Source organism: Chelonoidis abingdonii, chromosome 13 (genome assembly GCF_003597395.2).
Source record: "Chelonoidis abingdonii isolate Lonesome George chromosome 13, CheloAbing_2.0, whole genome shotgun sequence".
Lineage (NCBI taxonomy): Eukaryota > Metazoa > Chordata > Testudines > Testudinidae > Chelonoidis > Chelonoidis abingdonii.
Genome location: NC_133781.1, coordinates 19,228,131 through 19,244,820, shown reverse-complemented (window position 1 = coordinate 19,244,820; position 16,690 = coordinate 19,228,131). Strand labels below are relative to the sequence as shown.

Genomic DNA, 16,690 nt, shown 5'->3' with positions numbered 1-16,690 from the left:
CTCTCCCCACTGCCTGGTGGGACATCGACTCCAGGGGAGTCTTCAGGAAAATCCGTCCTTTGTGTTACTAGGAAGCACCGGTCGGGTTTCTCCTGTAGGCATTTGCGATGAAACAGCCTCTCTAACTAGTTCTTTCACTGCAGGGGTTCCTCTTATCTGCCCTACCTCACTTTCCTCGGAAACACCAAGGGGGAAGTGTCTTACTCAGTGCATGGTGGTTTGATTACTGGGGTTGGGATGTTCTGTATTTGTTTGTTGCTCCTTGTACCAGGACCTATTACAGGGTCTGGTGGAAAATGGGAGCTGCAGTAGGAAGAAGTTCCTGAAATGTGTGTGCATTTCCAGCATGAAACCCTTCATATTAAACACACAAATATTCCCAAATTTCAGAGTAGCAGTCGTGTTAGTCTGTGTCCGCAAAAAGAGCAGGAGTACTTGTGGCCCCTTAGAGACTAACAAATTTATTTGAGCGTAAGCTTTTGTGGGCTAGATATGTGGACAGAATTGGCAAGGGGCTTTGTTGCAAGGATAGGTTCCTGGGTTAGTGTTTTTGTTGTGTGGTGTGTGGTCGCTGGTGAGTATTTGCTTCAGGTTTGGGGCTTGTGTGTAAGCAAGGACTGGCCTGTCTCCCAAGATCTGTGAGAGTGATGGATCGTCATTCAGGATAGGTTGTCGATCCTTGATGATGTGCTGGAGAGGTTTTAATTGGGGGCTGAAGGTGACGGCTAGTGGCGTTCTGTTACTTTCTTTGTTGGGCCTGTCCTGGAGTAGGTGACTTCTGGGTACTCTTCTGGCTCTGTCAATCTGTTTCTTTACTTCAGCAGGTGGGTACTGTAGTTACAAGAACACTTGATAGAGATCTTGTAGGTGTTTGTCTCTGTCTGAGGGGTTGGAGCAAATGCAATTGTATCGTAGAGCTTGGCTGTAGACAATGGATCGAGTGGTGTGGTCTGGATGAAAGCTGGAGGCATGTAGGTAAGAACAGCGGTCCGTAGGTTTCCGGTATAGGGTGGTGTTTATGTGGCCGTGTTTATTAGCACTGTAGTGTCCAGGAAGTGAATCTTTTGTTTGGACTGGTCCAGGCTGAGGTTGATGGTGAGGTGGAATTTGTTGAAATCATGATGGAATTCTTCAAGGGCTTCTTTTCCATGGGTCCAGGGCCGGCTCTAGCCATTTCACCGCCCCAACCACGGCGGCACGCCGCGAGGGGTGCTCTGCCACTCACCGGTCCCGTGGCTCTGCGATGCCTGCGGGAGGTCCACCCGAGCCGCGGGACCAGAGGACTCTCTGCAGGGAGGCCTGCAGGAGGTCCACCGGAGCCGCCTGCTGCCCTCCCGGCAACTGGCTGAGCGCCCCCTGCGGCATGCCGCCCCAAGCACGCGCTTGGCAGTGTGTAAACCAACTTCCTGCTGCCCAGTGACCCAGCCTAGCCTTGCAGAAAATGAACACATCCAGTGGCACCACATGTCTCTTAAGGTTTTAACTTCCTCCTTAGATCTGGTTGAAAGGTTTAGTGGGGAAAGCTTTCCCACTGCTGAACAATGTGTTATTGAAACTAAAAACTTTGTGGGAAAAGTCCAGTGAAATGTGTGTGTTTTCCTGCAGGCAGATTTGGGATGATTTATTTTATTTTAAATCAACATTAAAAAATGAAATTAAAATTTTAGTTTTGTTTTGACTTGGATTGCTCCTTTTATTTTTGTGGGTGGGGGAATGAAATGAAACAATACTTGAAGTCAAATGGAAAAGTTGATTCAAAATGAAAATTCTTGTTTTTAGTAAGTTGAAAACTTGAAAATTTTCAAATGAATTTTTGAACAAAGATTTTTAATTTGGGGTGTTTTGTAATTTCTCATAAGGAAAAATGTCTGTTTTCTGATCAGCTCCGCTTTGTCCTACCCTCAACTGTCATGTCTCTTGTCCCTATTTAGATTGGAAACACTTGGCAGCAGGGGCAGTCTCTTATTTGGCATTTGTACAGCTCCCAGCACAACTGGGCCCTGATCTCTGTTGAGCTCTCTGGGTACGGCAGAGCTAGACATAATTATCTAGAACAATGGCAGCCAAGGTTACACTCCCGCACACGCCTCCATCCAAAACTGTTAACACATGGAAATAAAAAATAAAGAGGAAAGACTTTGGCATTTCTTTCCACATCCGTATTTCATGTAGGGCTGGGAGTTCCACACTTCAGCCCTCAAGGCTTCCACTTCTATTTCTAAACAACCAAACGCAACATGTACCCAATGTCAGCAAACTTGCACCCTTAACAGTGACCTCATGTGTGTTTCTCTCAAGAGCTCAGCACCTCTGACTGCTACATGGCCCATGCACTTGGCAAGTTCCTTTTGCCCTAACACAACCAAGTGCTTGTTAAGGTTTTGTGGTTGGAGATAGTGACTGGGGTCTTGTCTACACTTGAAAGGCTGCAATGGCACTGGTGTAGCTGTGCCCCTGTAGCCCTTCAGTGTAGACCAGGGGTAGGGAAACTACTGCCCGCGGGCTGGATCTGGCCCCTCGGGGCTTTGGATCTGGCTCATGGGATTGCCCCTTGTGGCATTGCAGGCCCTGTGGTGCTGCGGGCCCCGCGCTGCTCTCAGAAGCGGCTGGCACCACTTCCCTGTGGCCCCTGGGCAGGGGGGCAGAGGGCTCTCTGTGTTGCACTGCCTCCCACAGCTCCCATTGGCCGGGAACGGGGAACTGCAACCAATGGAAGCTGTGCAGACGGTACCTGGAGGCACAGCAAGGGCAGGACACGCAGAGCCTTCCGCCCCGCCTTCCTCAAGGGTCGCAGCACTTCCTGGAGCAGGGCAGGGACAGGGACAGGGCAGGCATGCAGGGAGCCTGCCCTGCCCCCAGTGCACATCACGGCCACCTGGAACTGCTCTATGTAAGCAGCACCAGGCTGGAGCCTGAACCCCTCCTGCACTGTGCCCCCCAACACCCTGCCCTAAGCCCGCTGCCTACACCTCACACCCTTCCTGTGTCACAGGCCCAAGGACTCCCTCTCTCACGGGTCCCATGCGGAGGCAGAGCAGCATTGTATGTTGCTAACGGGGTTGCAAGCATTGCAAGGCATTTTGGGGGAGGGTCAAAGGTGTGAGTGAGTGTGGAATGGAAGATTCCTTTGCAGGTCGCGAGAGGCCAGAAGGGGAAGAAGGAAGAGAGCAGAGAATGGGTTAACTCAACACTGTAGCTAGCTTGCTCAGTCCGATGATAAGACGCTATGCTCATAGGCGCCGACTCCGTGGGTGCTCCGGGGCTGGTGCACACGGAAAAAAATTGGTGGGTGCTCAGAACCCACTGGCAGCTCCCCGCCCCGCCCCCGTGCTCCAGCTCACTGCCGCTCCACATCCGCCTCCTCTGCAAGCGCGCCACAGTGTCCTGCATCTCCTCCCTCCCAGCACCGCGAAACAGTTGGCCCACCCCTGGTGTGGACACAACCTATCACCAATGGGAGGGGTTCTCCTGTCAAGGTAGTTATGACTAGAAAGTTACAAAATACTCTATAGGCAAATACCCCCTTGTGTAACTGCTCTTCGGGCAATTAGCATTTGAAGAGCAACAATGTGGCCAAATACAGAGCCCAGAGAGTCTTAGATTTCTTGCAAAATGGGAACATTTTTCATTAGAACAGGAACAATTCAAATTATGCTCTAAGTTCATGTTCTGGCTTTTGCATTTTGCCTCTTCAATGGGAATTTTATAAAGTAAAGGTTTAAAACTCCTGTGAAACTGAAAACATCCGACAGCTCCGTAACCATTGAGGCAGGACCACACCACCGTAATTACTACCACAAGTCAGCCTACTGGAGATCACTGAATGCTCACGTTCTCTCCCAAGGCAAGAGTGAAACCAAACGGTCTGGAGGTGCTGGGGCACTTTATACAACGTGGAGACAAAGTCTTTCCACACTACACAGGGTAGCACTGATAGACCAGAGGGGACAATCTGGTGCTTGATGTCACTGGAGCAGGGGCGCAAGTAACTTAACGAACTTACTGGTACGCAGGGTGGCTGAGGTCCTGGGCGGGGCGTGGGGATGGGGTGGTTCTTGGCCCCTGGAAGGGGCGGGGTCTTGGGTGGAAGGGGCAGGGCTGAGACCAGACTCCCCCAGCCAGCCCTTCAGCACTGACTGGCCTGTGCCGCCTGGGGCTCTGGCGGCAATTTAAAGGGCCGGGACTCTGGCCTCTTCGGGGAGCTCTGGGCCCTATTTAATCACCAGGCCCTGGGGCAGCTGCCCCTTTTGCCCCCCCATCAGTGGCCCTGCCAGTACCGTTGGCTGTGTACTGGCTTTCTTACCAGTAGTCCTTATCGGCCCGCACCAGCTCACTTTCACCTCCGCATTGGAGCCACAGTGGCTTACGCCTGCAGAGACTTTGGCTTTTTGTTCTCCCACCCTCTCTCCCATGGGCAGCTCTTTCTCACTTGTTCTTCTTGGTAGGAGTCTCCTGTCAAACTCATACAGCTTCCAGCAGGGATTTTTCTCTCTGACACCAGTAACAGGGCTGCCAGAGGATTCAGGGGGCCTGGGGCAAAGCAATTTCAGGGGCCCCTTCCATAAAAAGAGTTGCAGTTCTATAGAATACTATATCCTCATGGGGGCCCCAGTAGGACACAGTGTCTGGGGCAAATTGCCCCACTTGCTCCCTCCTCTGGGCAGCCCTGACCGGTAAGTGATAAGGATTCAGATACCTGCCTGCCAGAGGGGCAGAGAGCCAGACAGATGTCTCCAGGAGAGCCTCTCTGCAGAACACCAGGAAGAAGCTTTATTGTAAAATACATTTCATTGGTGCCGTGTGTTACAGGTTAGCAGTAAGTAAGATGACCACTTTCAAGATACAATCTGAGGCTAACCTCTCTGTGTGCATGTCTGAGAGACGAGATTATGTATGAGTCGTTGCTAGGAGCTTGCTGTAGAAGAGACCGGAGGGGTGAAGATGAATGATGGAAAAGGAGGTGTAGAAAGTGCAATCCAGCTGCAAAGAGCCAAACTCAAACTGCGGGAAGGGATGAGTGTTTCCTTTCAGCTACTCAGGCTCCTACACCTTATGTTTCCTCTATGGTTGTGATGGGGAACTGTCAGGGCCGGCGCTTCCATTAGGTGACCCTAGACGGTCGCCTAGGGTGCCAGGATTTGGGGGGTGGCATTTTGTGCGCTCTCCACAGGGTGCACGGGAGCTTCTGGTTCCACTCCTGTCGCGCCGCAGAAGAAAGACCTTCTGCCAATGTGCTGTGGAAAACAGTGGCAGGCAATTGAGCAGCTCAATGACAGCTGCTGTCACCTGCGGCATTTCGGCGGAGTGTCCTTCTTCAGCTGCATGATGGGAGTGGAACTGGAAGCTCCTGCATGCCCCGTGGGGAGTGCACAAAATGCCACCCCCCGAATTCTACCTAGGGCGCAAGAAACTCTGGTGCCGCTCTTGGGAACTGTGCCCCTGGGGGCTCATCCTCGCCTTTGTCTTCACTCTGGAGTAAGATCTGGATCCACTGAACCCTTCAGCAGGGCTGACTGTTACAGGATTTCCTTTACACAGATCCATGTGGGCTCTAGGTGGGAGTAGCTGCTGTGCACAGAGCTGGGAGCTCAATCTTTCTTCTGCTGGTTTCAAGCCATTCCTAAACTAGGAAGGAGCTACAGCAAAAATCCAGAAACCACCAGTTAGTGGAGGAGACATGCTTGGTACTAGTATCTTTTTGTTCATACCCATCATGGAGCATGTTTGTTCTCCTGCATGTGTGAGTTCCTGATCAGGGTGATAGAACAGGAGGGAAGGGATGTCCATCAGGTTCACACACACAGTCAGAGAGGGGGGGCTGCTGACTGAAACAAGACTGAGCATAATTAGATGGACTATGTCAGTCCAAGGTGTTAAATTTGGAGGCTCTCACCATGTCCGTCTGGCATCTCCCTGGAGTTCTTCCTATACCGTATGTTCATCCAGATGATGCACAGAAAGATGGGGACTTTCCAGATGAACAGGAGCAAGAAATGGATGTTGCTGAACTGGGATCTATGGCGAGAGAGTAAGTAGAAGCTGTGAAACCCTGTAGATATGACCTGACTGCTCCCAACTGTGAGTTCTCTGGCTGCTCTGCCTGAGTGTGACAGTATGAACAAGGAGGAGAGAGGGACACAGGCCGTAGCACCTTCCCTTTCTAGACATTGCCCAATTAATCTAACTAGCTGCCTTTGACCCACGGGACAGTCATCCAGACATCTAGACCCTGAAGTGATTGGACCCAGACAGGCCCTGCCCAGTGCTTCCCTGGAACAAGAGTTGCTAGCTGCCAGGCAAGGAATCTAACTCCACAAGGTCCCTATTTTAGTTTGTTCTGTGAGACCCTATCACCAAGGATGTGAGAATTCTTTGCTTCTCTGCTTAAGTGTGGGACCTTTTTTTCTCTAGACCAGTGGTTCTCAACCAGGGCTTTGCTTACCCCTGAGGGAACCCAGAGGACTTCTAGAGGGTCCATCAACTCATCTAGATATTTGCCTAGTTTTACAACATAAAAAAGCACTAGCAAAATCAGTGCAAACTAAAATTTCATACAATGACTTGTTCATACTGCTCTATATACTATACACTGAATTGTAAGTACAGTATTTATATTCCAATTGATTCATTTAATAATTATATGGTAAAATGAGAAAGTCAGCAATTTGTCAGGAATCGTGTGCTGGGACACTTTTATTTTTATATCTGATTTTGTAAGCAAACAGTTTTCAAGTGAGGCAAAACTTGGGGTACACAAGACAAATCAGACTCCTGAAAGGGGTAAAGTAGTCTGGGAAGGTTGAGTCACTGCTCTAGATGACCATAAATATCTCATAGCTCTCATCCAATGTGACGGATATTTGGGAGTTTCTCGATGTGGCAAATCTGGTTTCGATAAGATTGTGTGAAAGAGATTTGGATCCCAGCATCAGAGAGAAAATCAGCTGACTTGTTATTAGGGTAGAATGGAACAGGAACTGTGTGTAACATTGGTGGGCAGGAAGGGCAGAGATGCAGAGAAACCTCTGGGTGAGCTGGGGGGATAGGTAAGGGCCCTTGGGCATGGGTCACATGATGGTAATAAGAGTGAGACTCAGTCCAGTGGATCCCTGAAACTCACAGTGCATGAGTGTCGTTGCTGCTTATAGAGAGTGTAATGGATGTGGAAGCAGCCCCGCTGGGCTTTTCTCTTGTCGCTGGGGGCCTTCCAGCGGAGGTGAAGGTATAATTGCCTGCAGATAAAAACAGAGAGAGCCAGCGTTACTTGCAGAAACCCCAACCTGAATCACTGTTACCAAGAGAGTAAAGTTGCTTGTTTCGGGAGTTCAGACCTCACTGGGAAGGTACTCATCTCACTGCCATCTCCAGCTCAGTAGGGCGAGACTTGGTTTAACTCCTACAATGTACTTAGGGATTTTACTCCCTTTAGTATATCTGGGCTCCTGTTCTCCAGCTTATATCTTCATTTTAGTATTGAGATTAGTAGTCAAAAGTGAAGGGGGTTGGGGGACAGAGTTTTGTCTAGTAAAACTATCAGAAGCTGTAAATTATTAGAATATTTTTTTAGCTTCTTCTAGGCAGTTGCTCTTACTTATTCATTCCAGCGTGGTTGGCTGGCCTGGTGGATACGGCATTGGACCGGTACTCAGGAGATCTGGGCTCAGTTCCTAGCTCTGCCGCAGACTTCCTGAGAGACCCTGGGCAAGTCATGAATCTTCCTGTGCCTCAGTTCCTCACCTTTTAAAGTGAGGAGAACACTGCTTGCTTTGTCTGGTTGTAAGCTCTTTGGGGCAGGGGCTGTGTGGGGTTTCTGTGACCCGACCCGTCACACTGTGTAGACATGGTATGTATGTGCAGCACCCAGTGCAAATGAGCTGTGATTTTGGTTGGGATTAGTGGGCTTTCCCGTAACAATGATAATGGCATTGTTTTGCAATGGAGGCATTTTATAGACAGACACTCTCAGCACAAGGTGGCCTCTGCCAGGAAGAGTTCACAGTCTAATTTACAGGAAGATGCCAGAGCTGAGTGTGACAGACACAAGGAAGGTACCATAGGTATACAAACTTTCCTACGTGAGTGTGATGTGACTCTCCTCTCCCTGGGGGATGCGGACGAGCTGGGTGCTGTCCTTTCTGGGGATCACCCTCTGAAAGCACTGTTCTGGTATTTATCTAATATACTCAGCCGGATGATCACTGCAGAGAGATACTGCCTGGTACCTATATGACTGCTTGGCTTCCAGACCAACCTCTGGAAGCTAAAGGAGAGATTGCTCTTGAATTACAGGAAGAAGAAAAAGGTTTCTGGTTTTCACTTCAAGTTGAAACTTCTTGTCCAGGCCTTCAAGGCTCTAGCCAGCTCCACCCCAGTCCGCATCTCTGATCTTATCACGTCTCTCTCCACTCATATAACAGGGTGGCTTGCCCCCTTTAAGGGAAGCCTGGGGCCAGCTAACCCTGTCCCAAGGCCAAGCCCCCTTTTTTATGATGTTTAGGAAGTTTTAAGAGGTTCACCAATAACTGCCATGTGAACATCAGAATTAAACATGAACCAGTACAACTCTGATCTTCGCTTTGGGTTTAGAGTATGCAGAGATCTAATAATCAAATCCCTCTAGCTGGCAGGGAATTCCCATAGTAGAGAGGGAGGCTCAGCCCCGTAACAAGTGGCCATGCTGGGATATGTAGCTACCTGAAGGATCTGGGAGTTATAGTCCTGGGGGTCAGGTGACAGAGCATGTGACCTGCAGCTACCCATGGTATATAAAGCAAGCCTGGAGGTTGTCAGTGAATGATTCAGAGATGTGGGAGGAGCTGTGGGGAAAGAGGGAGCCGCCTTAGCTGGGTGGCCCCGGAGGAAGGGCGATGAGGATGGTGAGCCTGATTCACACTGAAATGACAATTTGATGTGAAGTAAGAAGGCTGGAATATTTACCTTTGAGTGTTATTGTATGTGAATAAACCAGAGCACTGAAGGGGAGAGTTGATGCAATAGCACCAGTGATGTGGTGGCTTGAGTGATCTAAAGGAAGGTAAACTGAGGCAGCAGATGAGCCTAATGCTGGACCAGATGAGCCTCCCTGTTCTGCCACCATTCCTTGTCCCCTTGTCTTACTGCTGGCTTGGTGTCTAGTTCCATGCCAGCTCCTATCCATGGAATATCCTCTAACCCAACTTCCCAACCCACCCCCACCCCACATGCAGGTCTCTCTCCTAAAGTGGCATTTCTTCCAGGTCACTCCCAAGAAGTGAGCCAAGTTACTGGCTCTCCTAGTCGGCTCAGCTCCCTGTCTTCATTTTGGTGGTGTTGCCCTGTACAGCACTAAGACTCCTGTAGGTGGCTAACACACAAGGCGAGCGAAGCTCTTTAGAACCCAGAAACTACTTTGTGCACCAAGAACCTTCCCTCCCTCCTCCAGTGCTCTCTAGAACGCTGCGGGGATCCACAGCAGATTTCTGTCCTTATTTGCATGTTGTTTTCCTTCAGTTGACCATGTTTGAAGTCTTCTCTCCAGCTCCCTTAAGGCAGGTGGATGTAGTTTCTGGACATACTGGCTTACAGTAAATAGTTGTGTCTAAGGAGCACTCCCACGTTCCTACCAGCCAATGCTCCCCAAACCCCTACACTCCTGCCATTAGCATGGGGGAGCAGAGCAGGGATTTCCCTGGGGAGAAGGACACTTTCACAGAATCCCAGAGATGGGGAAGAAGAGTCCTCGCTACTCCACACCTGTAAGTCCCCACATCTCCCACTGTGAGGTTCTCCATGGTCACAGGCACTGCGGGGCTGGGCAGGGACCGAGCAGCACTGATCAAAGGGTGCTGCGGGGAACCGCAGAGGGGCTCAATGGCCGGTGTGCAGCCAGGGGTAGCGCCCGCCCTCTGGCCCCTCGCAGCCCCAGGCTGGGCCCTGTGCAGAGTGGGCTGAGGCATTTGGCACCACCCGGGTTACAGCAGATCTGCCGGTCTAGACACCTGCCCTCCTTCCCCCGCCCAGCGCCCCCCAGCTCTGCCCCGAGCCTGGCAGCCCTGACACTGCCGGGGGGCAGCACAGGGATTTACCTTCAGAGACGGTGAGTTCCACAGTGGCCCTGGGATCAGGAAGCAAAGTCCTGTCTACCCCGCAGTGATATATGCTGGTGTCTGCCAGTGTCAGGTTCTCCACGGTCACGGTGAACGCACTCAGGGTGTGATTGTCTCGGATGGAGACTCTGCCCCGCTTCACCTCTGCCTCCGACCCCGTGGTCTCAACGATCTGAGCACTGGAACACTGGAACCAGAGCAGGGTTCCTGCTCTGCACCAGAATTTTGGATAATCCTTGTAGCCTCTCTCATACTGGCACCGCACAGTCACCAACCCGCCCAGGGGCCTGTGCACTGTCCCAGGGCCTACCGCTGCCCAGCAGCCTGTGGGGAAACAAGGAGAATTAGAGAGAGAAAGAAAATCCTTCTTACTCCAAAAATCAATAAAATGCACCCCGTGCCCTTGGGGGGTAGGAAAGAAGGGTGAGGAGTGGAGGGAATTGGGACTGCCACTTGAGGCTTTACAAGGTAGGTGCATGGAGTGGGGAGAACAGGAAGGGCAGAGCAGAGAAAACCGGTCGAATTTAGCATCCTCTTGGCTTTGATTATTAAAACTCAAGCTAGAAACCAATGTCTCTCTGCAGGGAGCAGGGCATTTCATTCGTCTCTTCCTGAATTGGTGCTGTAAATGAAGCGAGCTGGATGCTGATCTCTCCCACTTTGTGCGCACCAGGCCAGCTGGAGATTGTTCACACTAAACTCTTCCTGCGGGAACTGCAGGGACGAGATGAAAAGTGGTGGCTTTTGCCTGCAGTGTTAGTCATTGACTCCAGGGAAGGATTCACCTCTGCACGGAAACTACGGAGTCCACGGTGTCTGGGTCGAAACAGGCCCATGTCTATAACACTGATTTGTTCAGTGTCAACTTGGGAGCAAGAGCGACTGCAGCTGGGAGAGATGAGGTGAAGGAGGCCGGGCTGCAGGGAAGGTGAGGGAGTTTGGCTTGTGCTTCTAAGCCTTGTTGTTGCACATTAGGTGGTACCGTGGTAGTGCCCCAAGGAAGATTTTGTGTTCAGTCCTCCCAGCCCAGAGGTGGACAAACTATGGCCCACAGGCTGGATCCAGCCCACCAGCCATTTTAATCTGGCCCTTGAGCTCCCACTAGGGAGTGGGGTCTGGGGCTTGCCCTGCTTCTGTGGTCCAGCTGGGGAGCAGGGTCGGGGACCATTCCATGTGGCTCCCAAAAGCAGCAGCATGTCCCCCTCTCCGGCTCCTACACATAGGGGCAGCCAGGGGTTTCTGCTCTGCGCACTGCCCCCTCCCCAAGTGCCAGCCCCTCTGCTCCCATTGGCCAGGAACTGCAGGCAAGCTGCCTGGCCGCTCCTCCTCATAGGAGCCAGAGAAGGGACATGCTGCTGCTTTCGGGAGTCCCTTGAGGAAAGCATCACCAGGAGCCTGCACCCCTGAGCCTCTCCCCACTCCCCAACCCCCTGCCCCAGCCCTGATCCCCCTCCCACCCTTCGAACGCCTTGATCCCAGCCCGGAGCATCCTCCTGCACCCCAAGCCCTTCATCCCCAGCCCCACCACAGAGCCCTCACCCTCCCGCCACAGCCCAGAGCCCCCTCCCACACCCTGAACTCCTCATTTCTGACCCCATCCCAGATCCCACACCCCCAACCGGAGGCTTCACCCCCTTCCGCACCCCAACCCCAATTTTGTGAGTAGTCATGGCCGCCGTACAATTTCTATCCCCCAATGTGGCCCTCGGGCCAAAAAGTTTGCCCATCCCTGTCCTAGCTGGAGGGAAAGACAGATGAACTGGGGGTGGAAAAGGGGTGGTGGTAGAACAAACTGTGCAGAAGATGAATACAATGTGTCCAGGTTTAGGTGCTCAGCAGCTCTGATCAAATTGAGCAAATATACGATCAAGCTCCAGTAACTTCACCACCAGGTGCTGAATGCCCCCGGTAGCCCGGCAGGCAGCGCGCTGTTACCTACCCTCTGGCTTTGGTTTTCTTCTTTTTGGCTCTTATCTCCAGGATAGCTGGCTGGTTCCTGCTCTGATGTGGTGCCTCAGCACACCCCATGCTGTGATAACAGAGCTCCCAAGAAACTCATCTTGAGCACCACTCCAGCCCAGCTTCTTACTTTCTAGGGATCTTTAGAAGTTTTTCATGTCATTTAAGTAAACTTTGGAGGAGGAGGAGGAAGTATAGACCTTGGTATAGGAGGTGCCTGGTAGCATTCTCCATAATCAAGGTTGTCCCTGGGATTTTGTTAAAATGTCCTGTTTTCAGTGTGCACGTGAGTGTAAATTTCAATGCTTGGTTTCAGCCCAGAGCTGAATATTTTGTGGAAAGTTTAAGCAAAATCAGTGAAGCTGTTTTGGAGATGTACAAAGTAAACAAATCAATCACCTTTGAGCTATACAACTGGATATTCTTAGGGCATGTATTATTCACTGAGCACTGTTCCTCTTCATAATTTGCAACCACCCTGACCCCTCCATTCCTGCCCCCCCCAAACCAAAATAAAAAAAATCAATGTTCCCCAACAATAACAAAAGGACGAAATGAATTGTTAGCACTCAAAACTGATTTCATGCATGGTAAATTCCCAGTCAGCTGCCATGGAATACAAACGGTGGTTCTTATTGAGTATTGTAGCCCACATCAACTGTAAACAGGAAGGCTGCAACAGAGAAAACTTGCTCTCTGGACTGTTGTCAATGGAGACACAGATTCTGTACTCGAAATTTTTATTCTTCTGCAAATCTTGTAAGCACCAGAGGTGGAAGCCCTTCTCTCAGGCAGTTTTTCATCACCACAAGAACATACTTGGGGCTTTCAAGCTCTGATGGAGAAGCCAGTTGAGCTTGTAAACAGGGCGAGGCCGGTAATTTCAGTATATTGCTACTGTTTCCAAAAAAGCCCATGTCATTGTCACCAGGGAAAAAAATCCAAAACAAGACAGGGGAAATCCTCATTATGCTGCCTTCTCCTCCTGGATGAAGATCACTTGCTGTGAGTGGCCCTGGGAAATGAGGTTTCTCCAGAACATCACCAGGACCATTTTTTAAAATTTAACTTTATTTGATTTTATTGATTTTACAGTTTTATATGAAACCCTGTGGTTCAGTGACTTGGTCTTTACTTTGAAGTCGCTGGATTGCTTCACTGCTTCATTTCCTTTGTCAGAGGCTGCTATTAGCCTCTGTTCATCGGTGATGAAAATAGTTTCCTTTAAGAAGAGTGACATTTCTTGTTATGTGCTGCATCATGCTACATCGGTCAGTGGAAAACGAAAGTGACAAAATGCAGGGCCTCCACCCACTTAGGGGTTCTCTGAAATGCTTTGCTGATTACCACCGAATCAAAACTTCTTCTAGTGCAAGCTTACTGAGCTCTTCTGTGGTGAGGAGCCTTCCCCAGGTACCCACGCATTGCTTGTCAACCCTACGGTGCAGAAAACTGCTTCCAGTCAGCCAATAGCAGCAGTAGTGGCAGTACTTTGCTAGGACTGGCAGGTTAGCTTTGCCCTTCTCCTGAGCAGTTGTAGATGTCCGGGACCTCACAGGCCAGGTTGGCTTTCCAATGGAGCTGAAATCAGTGGCACAGTATCCAGTATATTTCAAGTGTAACTACGTTTATACCTGTACACCAGTCCTGGAGCAAACAGAGTACAGGCAATCCCCTCTGTTGGCATTTTCTGCCCTGCAGCAGTGCCTGGCTCTCAGGGAGCCACTCAGAAATGGACTGTAATTAGGCACCAAGGCAGAGAACAACTCTCCTGCTGTTCACATCACTCCCTCTGCATATGTGTGTGGACAGAACTGAGGGTGAGCTTCTGGGTCTGGTTAGAGAGGCTTGGGGCTGTAAGCAAAGGAACTGCAGTACTTTCTGTTTGTTGGGTTCCTCATGTGTGCAGGGAAATGGGACTTTGTACATTGAAACAAGATCACATCAAAGGAAACACCTGACTCTCCAGTCAATTTCTCCTCATCACTGAACAGCCTGAATGTGGCTGACCGCTGGGGTCCAAAGTGGTAGCAATACTTCCTCCACCTGTGCCTCAGCCAATCTAGACTTGGTTTAACCGCTACAATGTACTGAGTGATTTTACTCATCTTACTATATATGGACATCCTGTTCTTTGGCTTATTCCTTGTATATTAATGCCCACTGTGGCAGGCAGAGGTGGAGAGGGGGGAGCAGAGCTTTGTCTCATAAAAGCTGCCTCACAAATTAGGAGGACAATTTTTCAACTCCTTCTGTTCAGTTCCTTTGATTTACCTCTGTTTGCCAGAAGCTGGGAATGAGCAACAGGGGATGGATCACTTGATGATTCCCATTCTGTTCATTCCCTTTGGGGCACCTGGCACTGGCCACTGTTGGAAGACAGGCTACTGAGCTAAATGGACCCTTGGTCTGACCCAATAGGGCCATTCTGATATTCTTATCCATTGACTTTGTTTTTCTCCTGCTAGGCTCTTATCCCCAGTGCAGCTGGTTTGTTCCTGCTCAGATGTGATGCCTTAGCATGCACGGGGCTGTTGTATCAGAGCTATGAAGAAATTCACATTGAGCACCATTCCAGCTCATTGAGAGTCGGGGAAATGCAACTTCTTACTTTCTAGGATTGTTGCAAACTTTTTTGTATTTAAAAAGCAGTATTGATGCTGTTATAGCAGTGCCTGGTCACAACTGCCATAGTCAAGCTCACGTCAGGGCTTTCATTAAAACATCCTGTTCACATACTCCTAGCGTTCTGAAACAATTCCCTCCTGCCTGAAAACTTCAGTGCTTGGTCTCAGGCCCCAGTTGAATTTCTTTGTGGAAAGTCTTAGCAAACTTGGTTAAACCAGGCTTGAGATCCACAAGGGAGACTCTATGGATAACTATATTTATCAAATCTATACTTGCCAATTTTAAATGAACATAACAATGTTCATTTATATGTAAAAATCAGGCAGTGAATTGTTCAGCTGGACACTCTTCAGCCAAGGTGTGACACTTAAAGCACTGGCCCTCCATTGGTTGCACACATTCCTCCCCCATCCCTCCTGCAAAAAAAAAATATATCCCCAAAGAAAATAAACTTGTTAACATTTAAAACCTTGATATTGTTTAGGCCACAGAAATACAGTCAGCGACACAGCTAACAGTAGCACTTAATATTGTAGCTAATATTTACTGTGTGTAGAAAGTTTGTACCATGGAAACCGTGTTCTCTAGACAGCTGTCAATGGAGAAGCAGGTTCTGCGCTGCAACTTTTATTCTCCTATACAGTTCGTAAGCTCCAGAGGTGGAAACCTTCCTCCAGTGCAGTTTTTAATCATTACAGTACCTAGCTGGGGCTTTCAAACTCTACTGGCTTCCCCATCAGAATGTGTACATTGTGCAAGCCAAATAACTTCAGTGTATTTCCACTGATGCACAAAGAGCCCGTGTCATTCTTACCTGGGAAAAGAATCCAAACCAAGACCGGGGAAATCCTCATTATTGCAACTCCTTCTGGGTGAAAGTCACTTGCTGCGAGTGTCTCCAGGAAAATCACCTTTCTTCAAGCTAGCACCACCGCCTCGTGTATTTTTTGATGTTGACGTGGAACTTGGAGATCCACGTACAGAGGTTCTAGTTTGAGTTTTCCAAATCTGCTGGGTGCCACACTTCCTTTGAAGGAGGCTCTTCTTCCCTTTTCTAAAACGATTTTGGTTTTTTATGGTTTTTTAAAAGGCATATTTCCTGTTCGGTCATTCCCCTAAGCAAGCAAGGAGAGGGACAGTGAGGCACAGCATATATATCATCCTGCTATTTCAGGGTTTCTCTGAAATATCTTTCCAGCTGCCAAAGTATCTAAGCTTCCTTTAGAATAATGCCCTGGCTCTCTTCAGTTGTGAGGAGCCTTCCAAATGGGAACTGATGCCCTGGCGGCCTGTGACTCCTGCCTTGCAGAAAACTGCCCAACTGGAAAACAGCAACACTGGTGCTTTGTTAGTGCTGGCGGAAGAGCATTGCCCCTCTTCTGAGCAGTAACAGGTGTCTAGGGCCTTGTAGCTCAGCTTCCCAGAGAAGGAAAAATTACTGATGCAGGCCCAGATCCACAAAGGTAGGTAGGCTCCTACCATCTATTGATTGCAATGGAAGTCAGGACTCTGAACACCTTTATGGATCTGGGCCCGGCTGCTCATGTAACGGCAACAGACCCTGGTCATCGGCGGGCAGGATCGAACTGGGGATTTCTGGAGTTTAGTGCGTGAGCCTCTACCACATGAGTTAAAAGCCAATTGACTGTTAGCGAAGGCGGTGGAGCAGACTCATTTTCTCTCTCTTTCTAAGTGGTCTCGGCATCGCTAGGTGGGACAGAATGCTGCACCCAGAAGGTGTGTGGGTTAGACTCACACAGCCCACTCTGTGCAGAACCTTGCACAACCAAAACTAACTCAACCCTGGCACGCATGAAGTGGGGAACAAAATCACTTGGCAAACTGTAACTGCACCAACTGCCACACCAGTAGAAAAGGAGCCAATTCACATTAGTTTGCAAATAAGGGCAGGTCAGTAGGAAAGTACAAGATGATCTTTGTCCTTTATGACTTCTCCTTTTGAGAGAGAGTCGTAGACCCTGGGTCTTACAGGCCTGGGCTTGGCTTTGCTCCCAAGA

The 16,690-nt window shown here is 49.7% G+C and overlaps 1 protein-coding gene across 1 annotated transcript; it reads right to left on the bottom strand.

Moving 5' to 3' along the window:
* Positions 1-5,386: 5,386 nt before the first annotated feature.
* Positions 5,387-15,716, bottom strand: LOC142047669 (CMRF35-like molecule 7). Its single transcript, XM_075071815.1, has 5 exons — positions 15,487-15,716; positions 10,065-10,409; positions 7,121-7,232; positions 5,894-6,015; positions 5,387-5,636 (listed from the first exon to the last, which is right to left on the bottom strand). The coding sequence occupies exons 1-5, from the start codon at positions 15,524-15,526 to the stop codon at positions 5,626-5,628; spliced, it is 630 nt and encodes a 209-aa protein (XP_074927916.1). The 5' UTR covers positions 15,527-15,716; the 3' UTR covers positions 5,387-5,625.
* Positions 15,717-16,690: the final 974 nt, after the last annotated feature.

Coding starts and splice junctions, on each gene's coding strand:
- LOC142047669 (XM_075071815.1), bottom strand. CDS start 15,526: ATGAGGATTTCCCCGGTCTTGGTTTGGATTCTTTTCCCAG. Junction 7,233..10,064: donor GGAACTCACCGTCTCTGAAG/GTAAATCCCTGT, acceptor TTTTATCTGCAG/GCAATTATACCTTCACCTCC. Junction 6,016..7,120: donor AGCAACGACACTCATGCACT/GTGAGTTTCAGG, acceptor CTCTCGCCATAG/ATCCCAGTTCAGCAACATCC.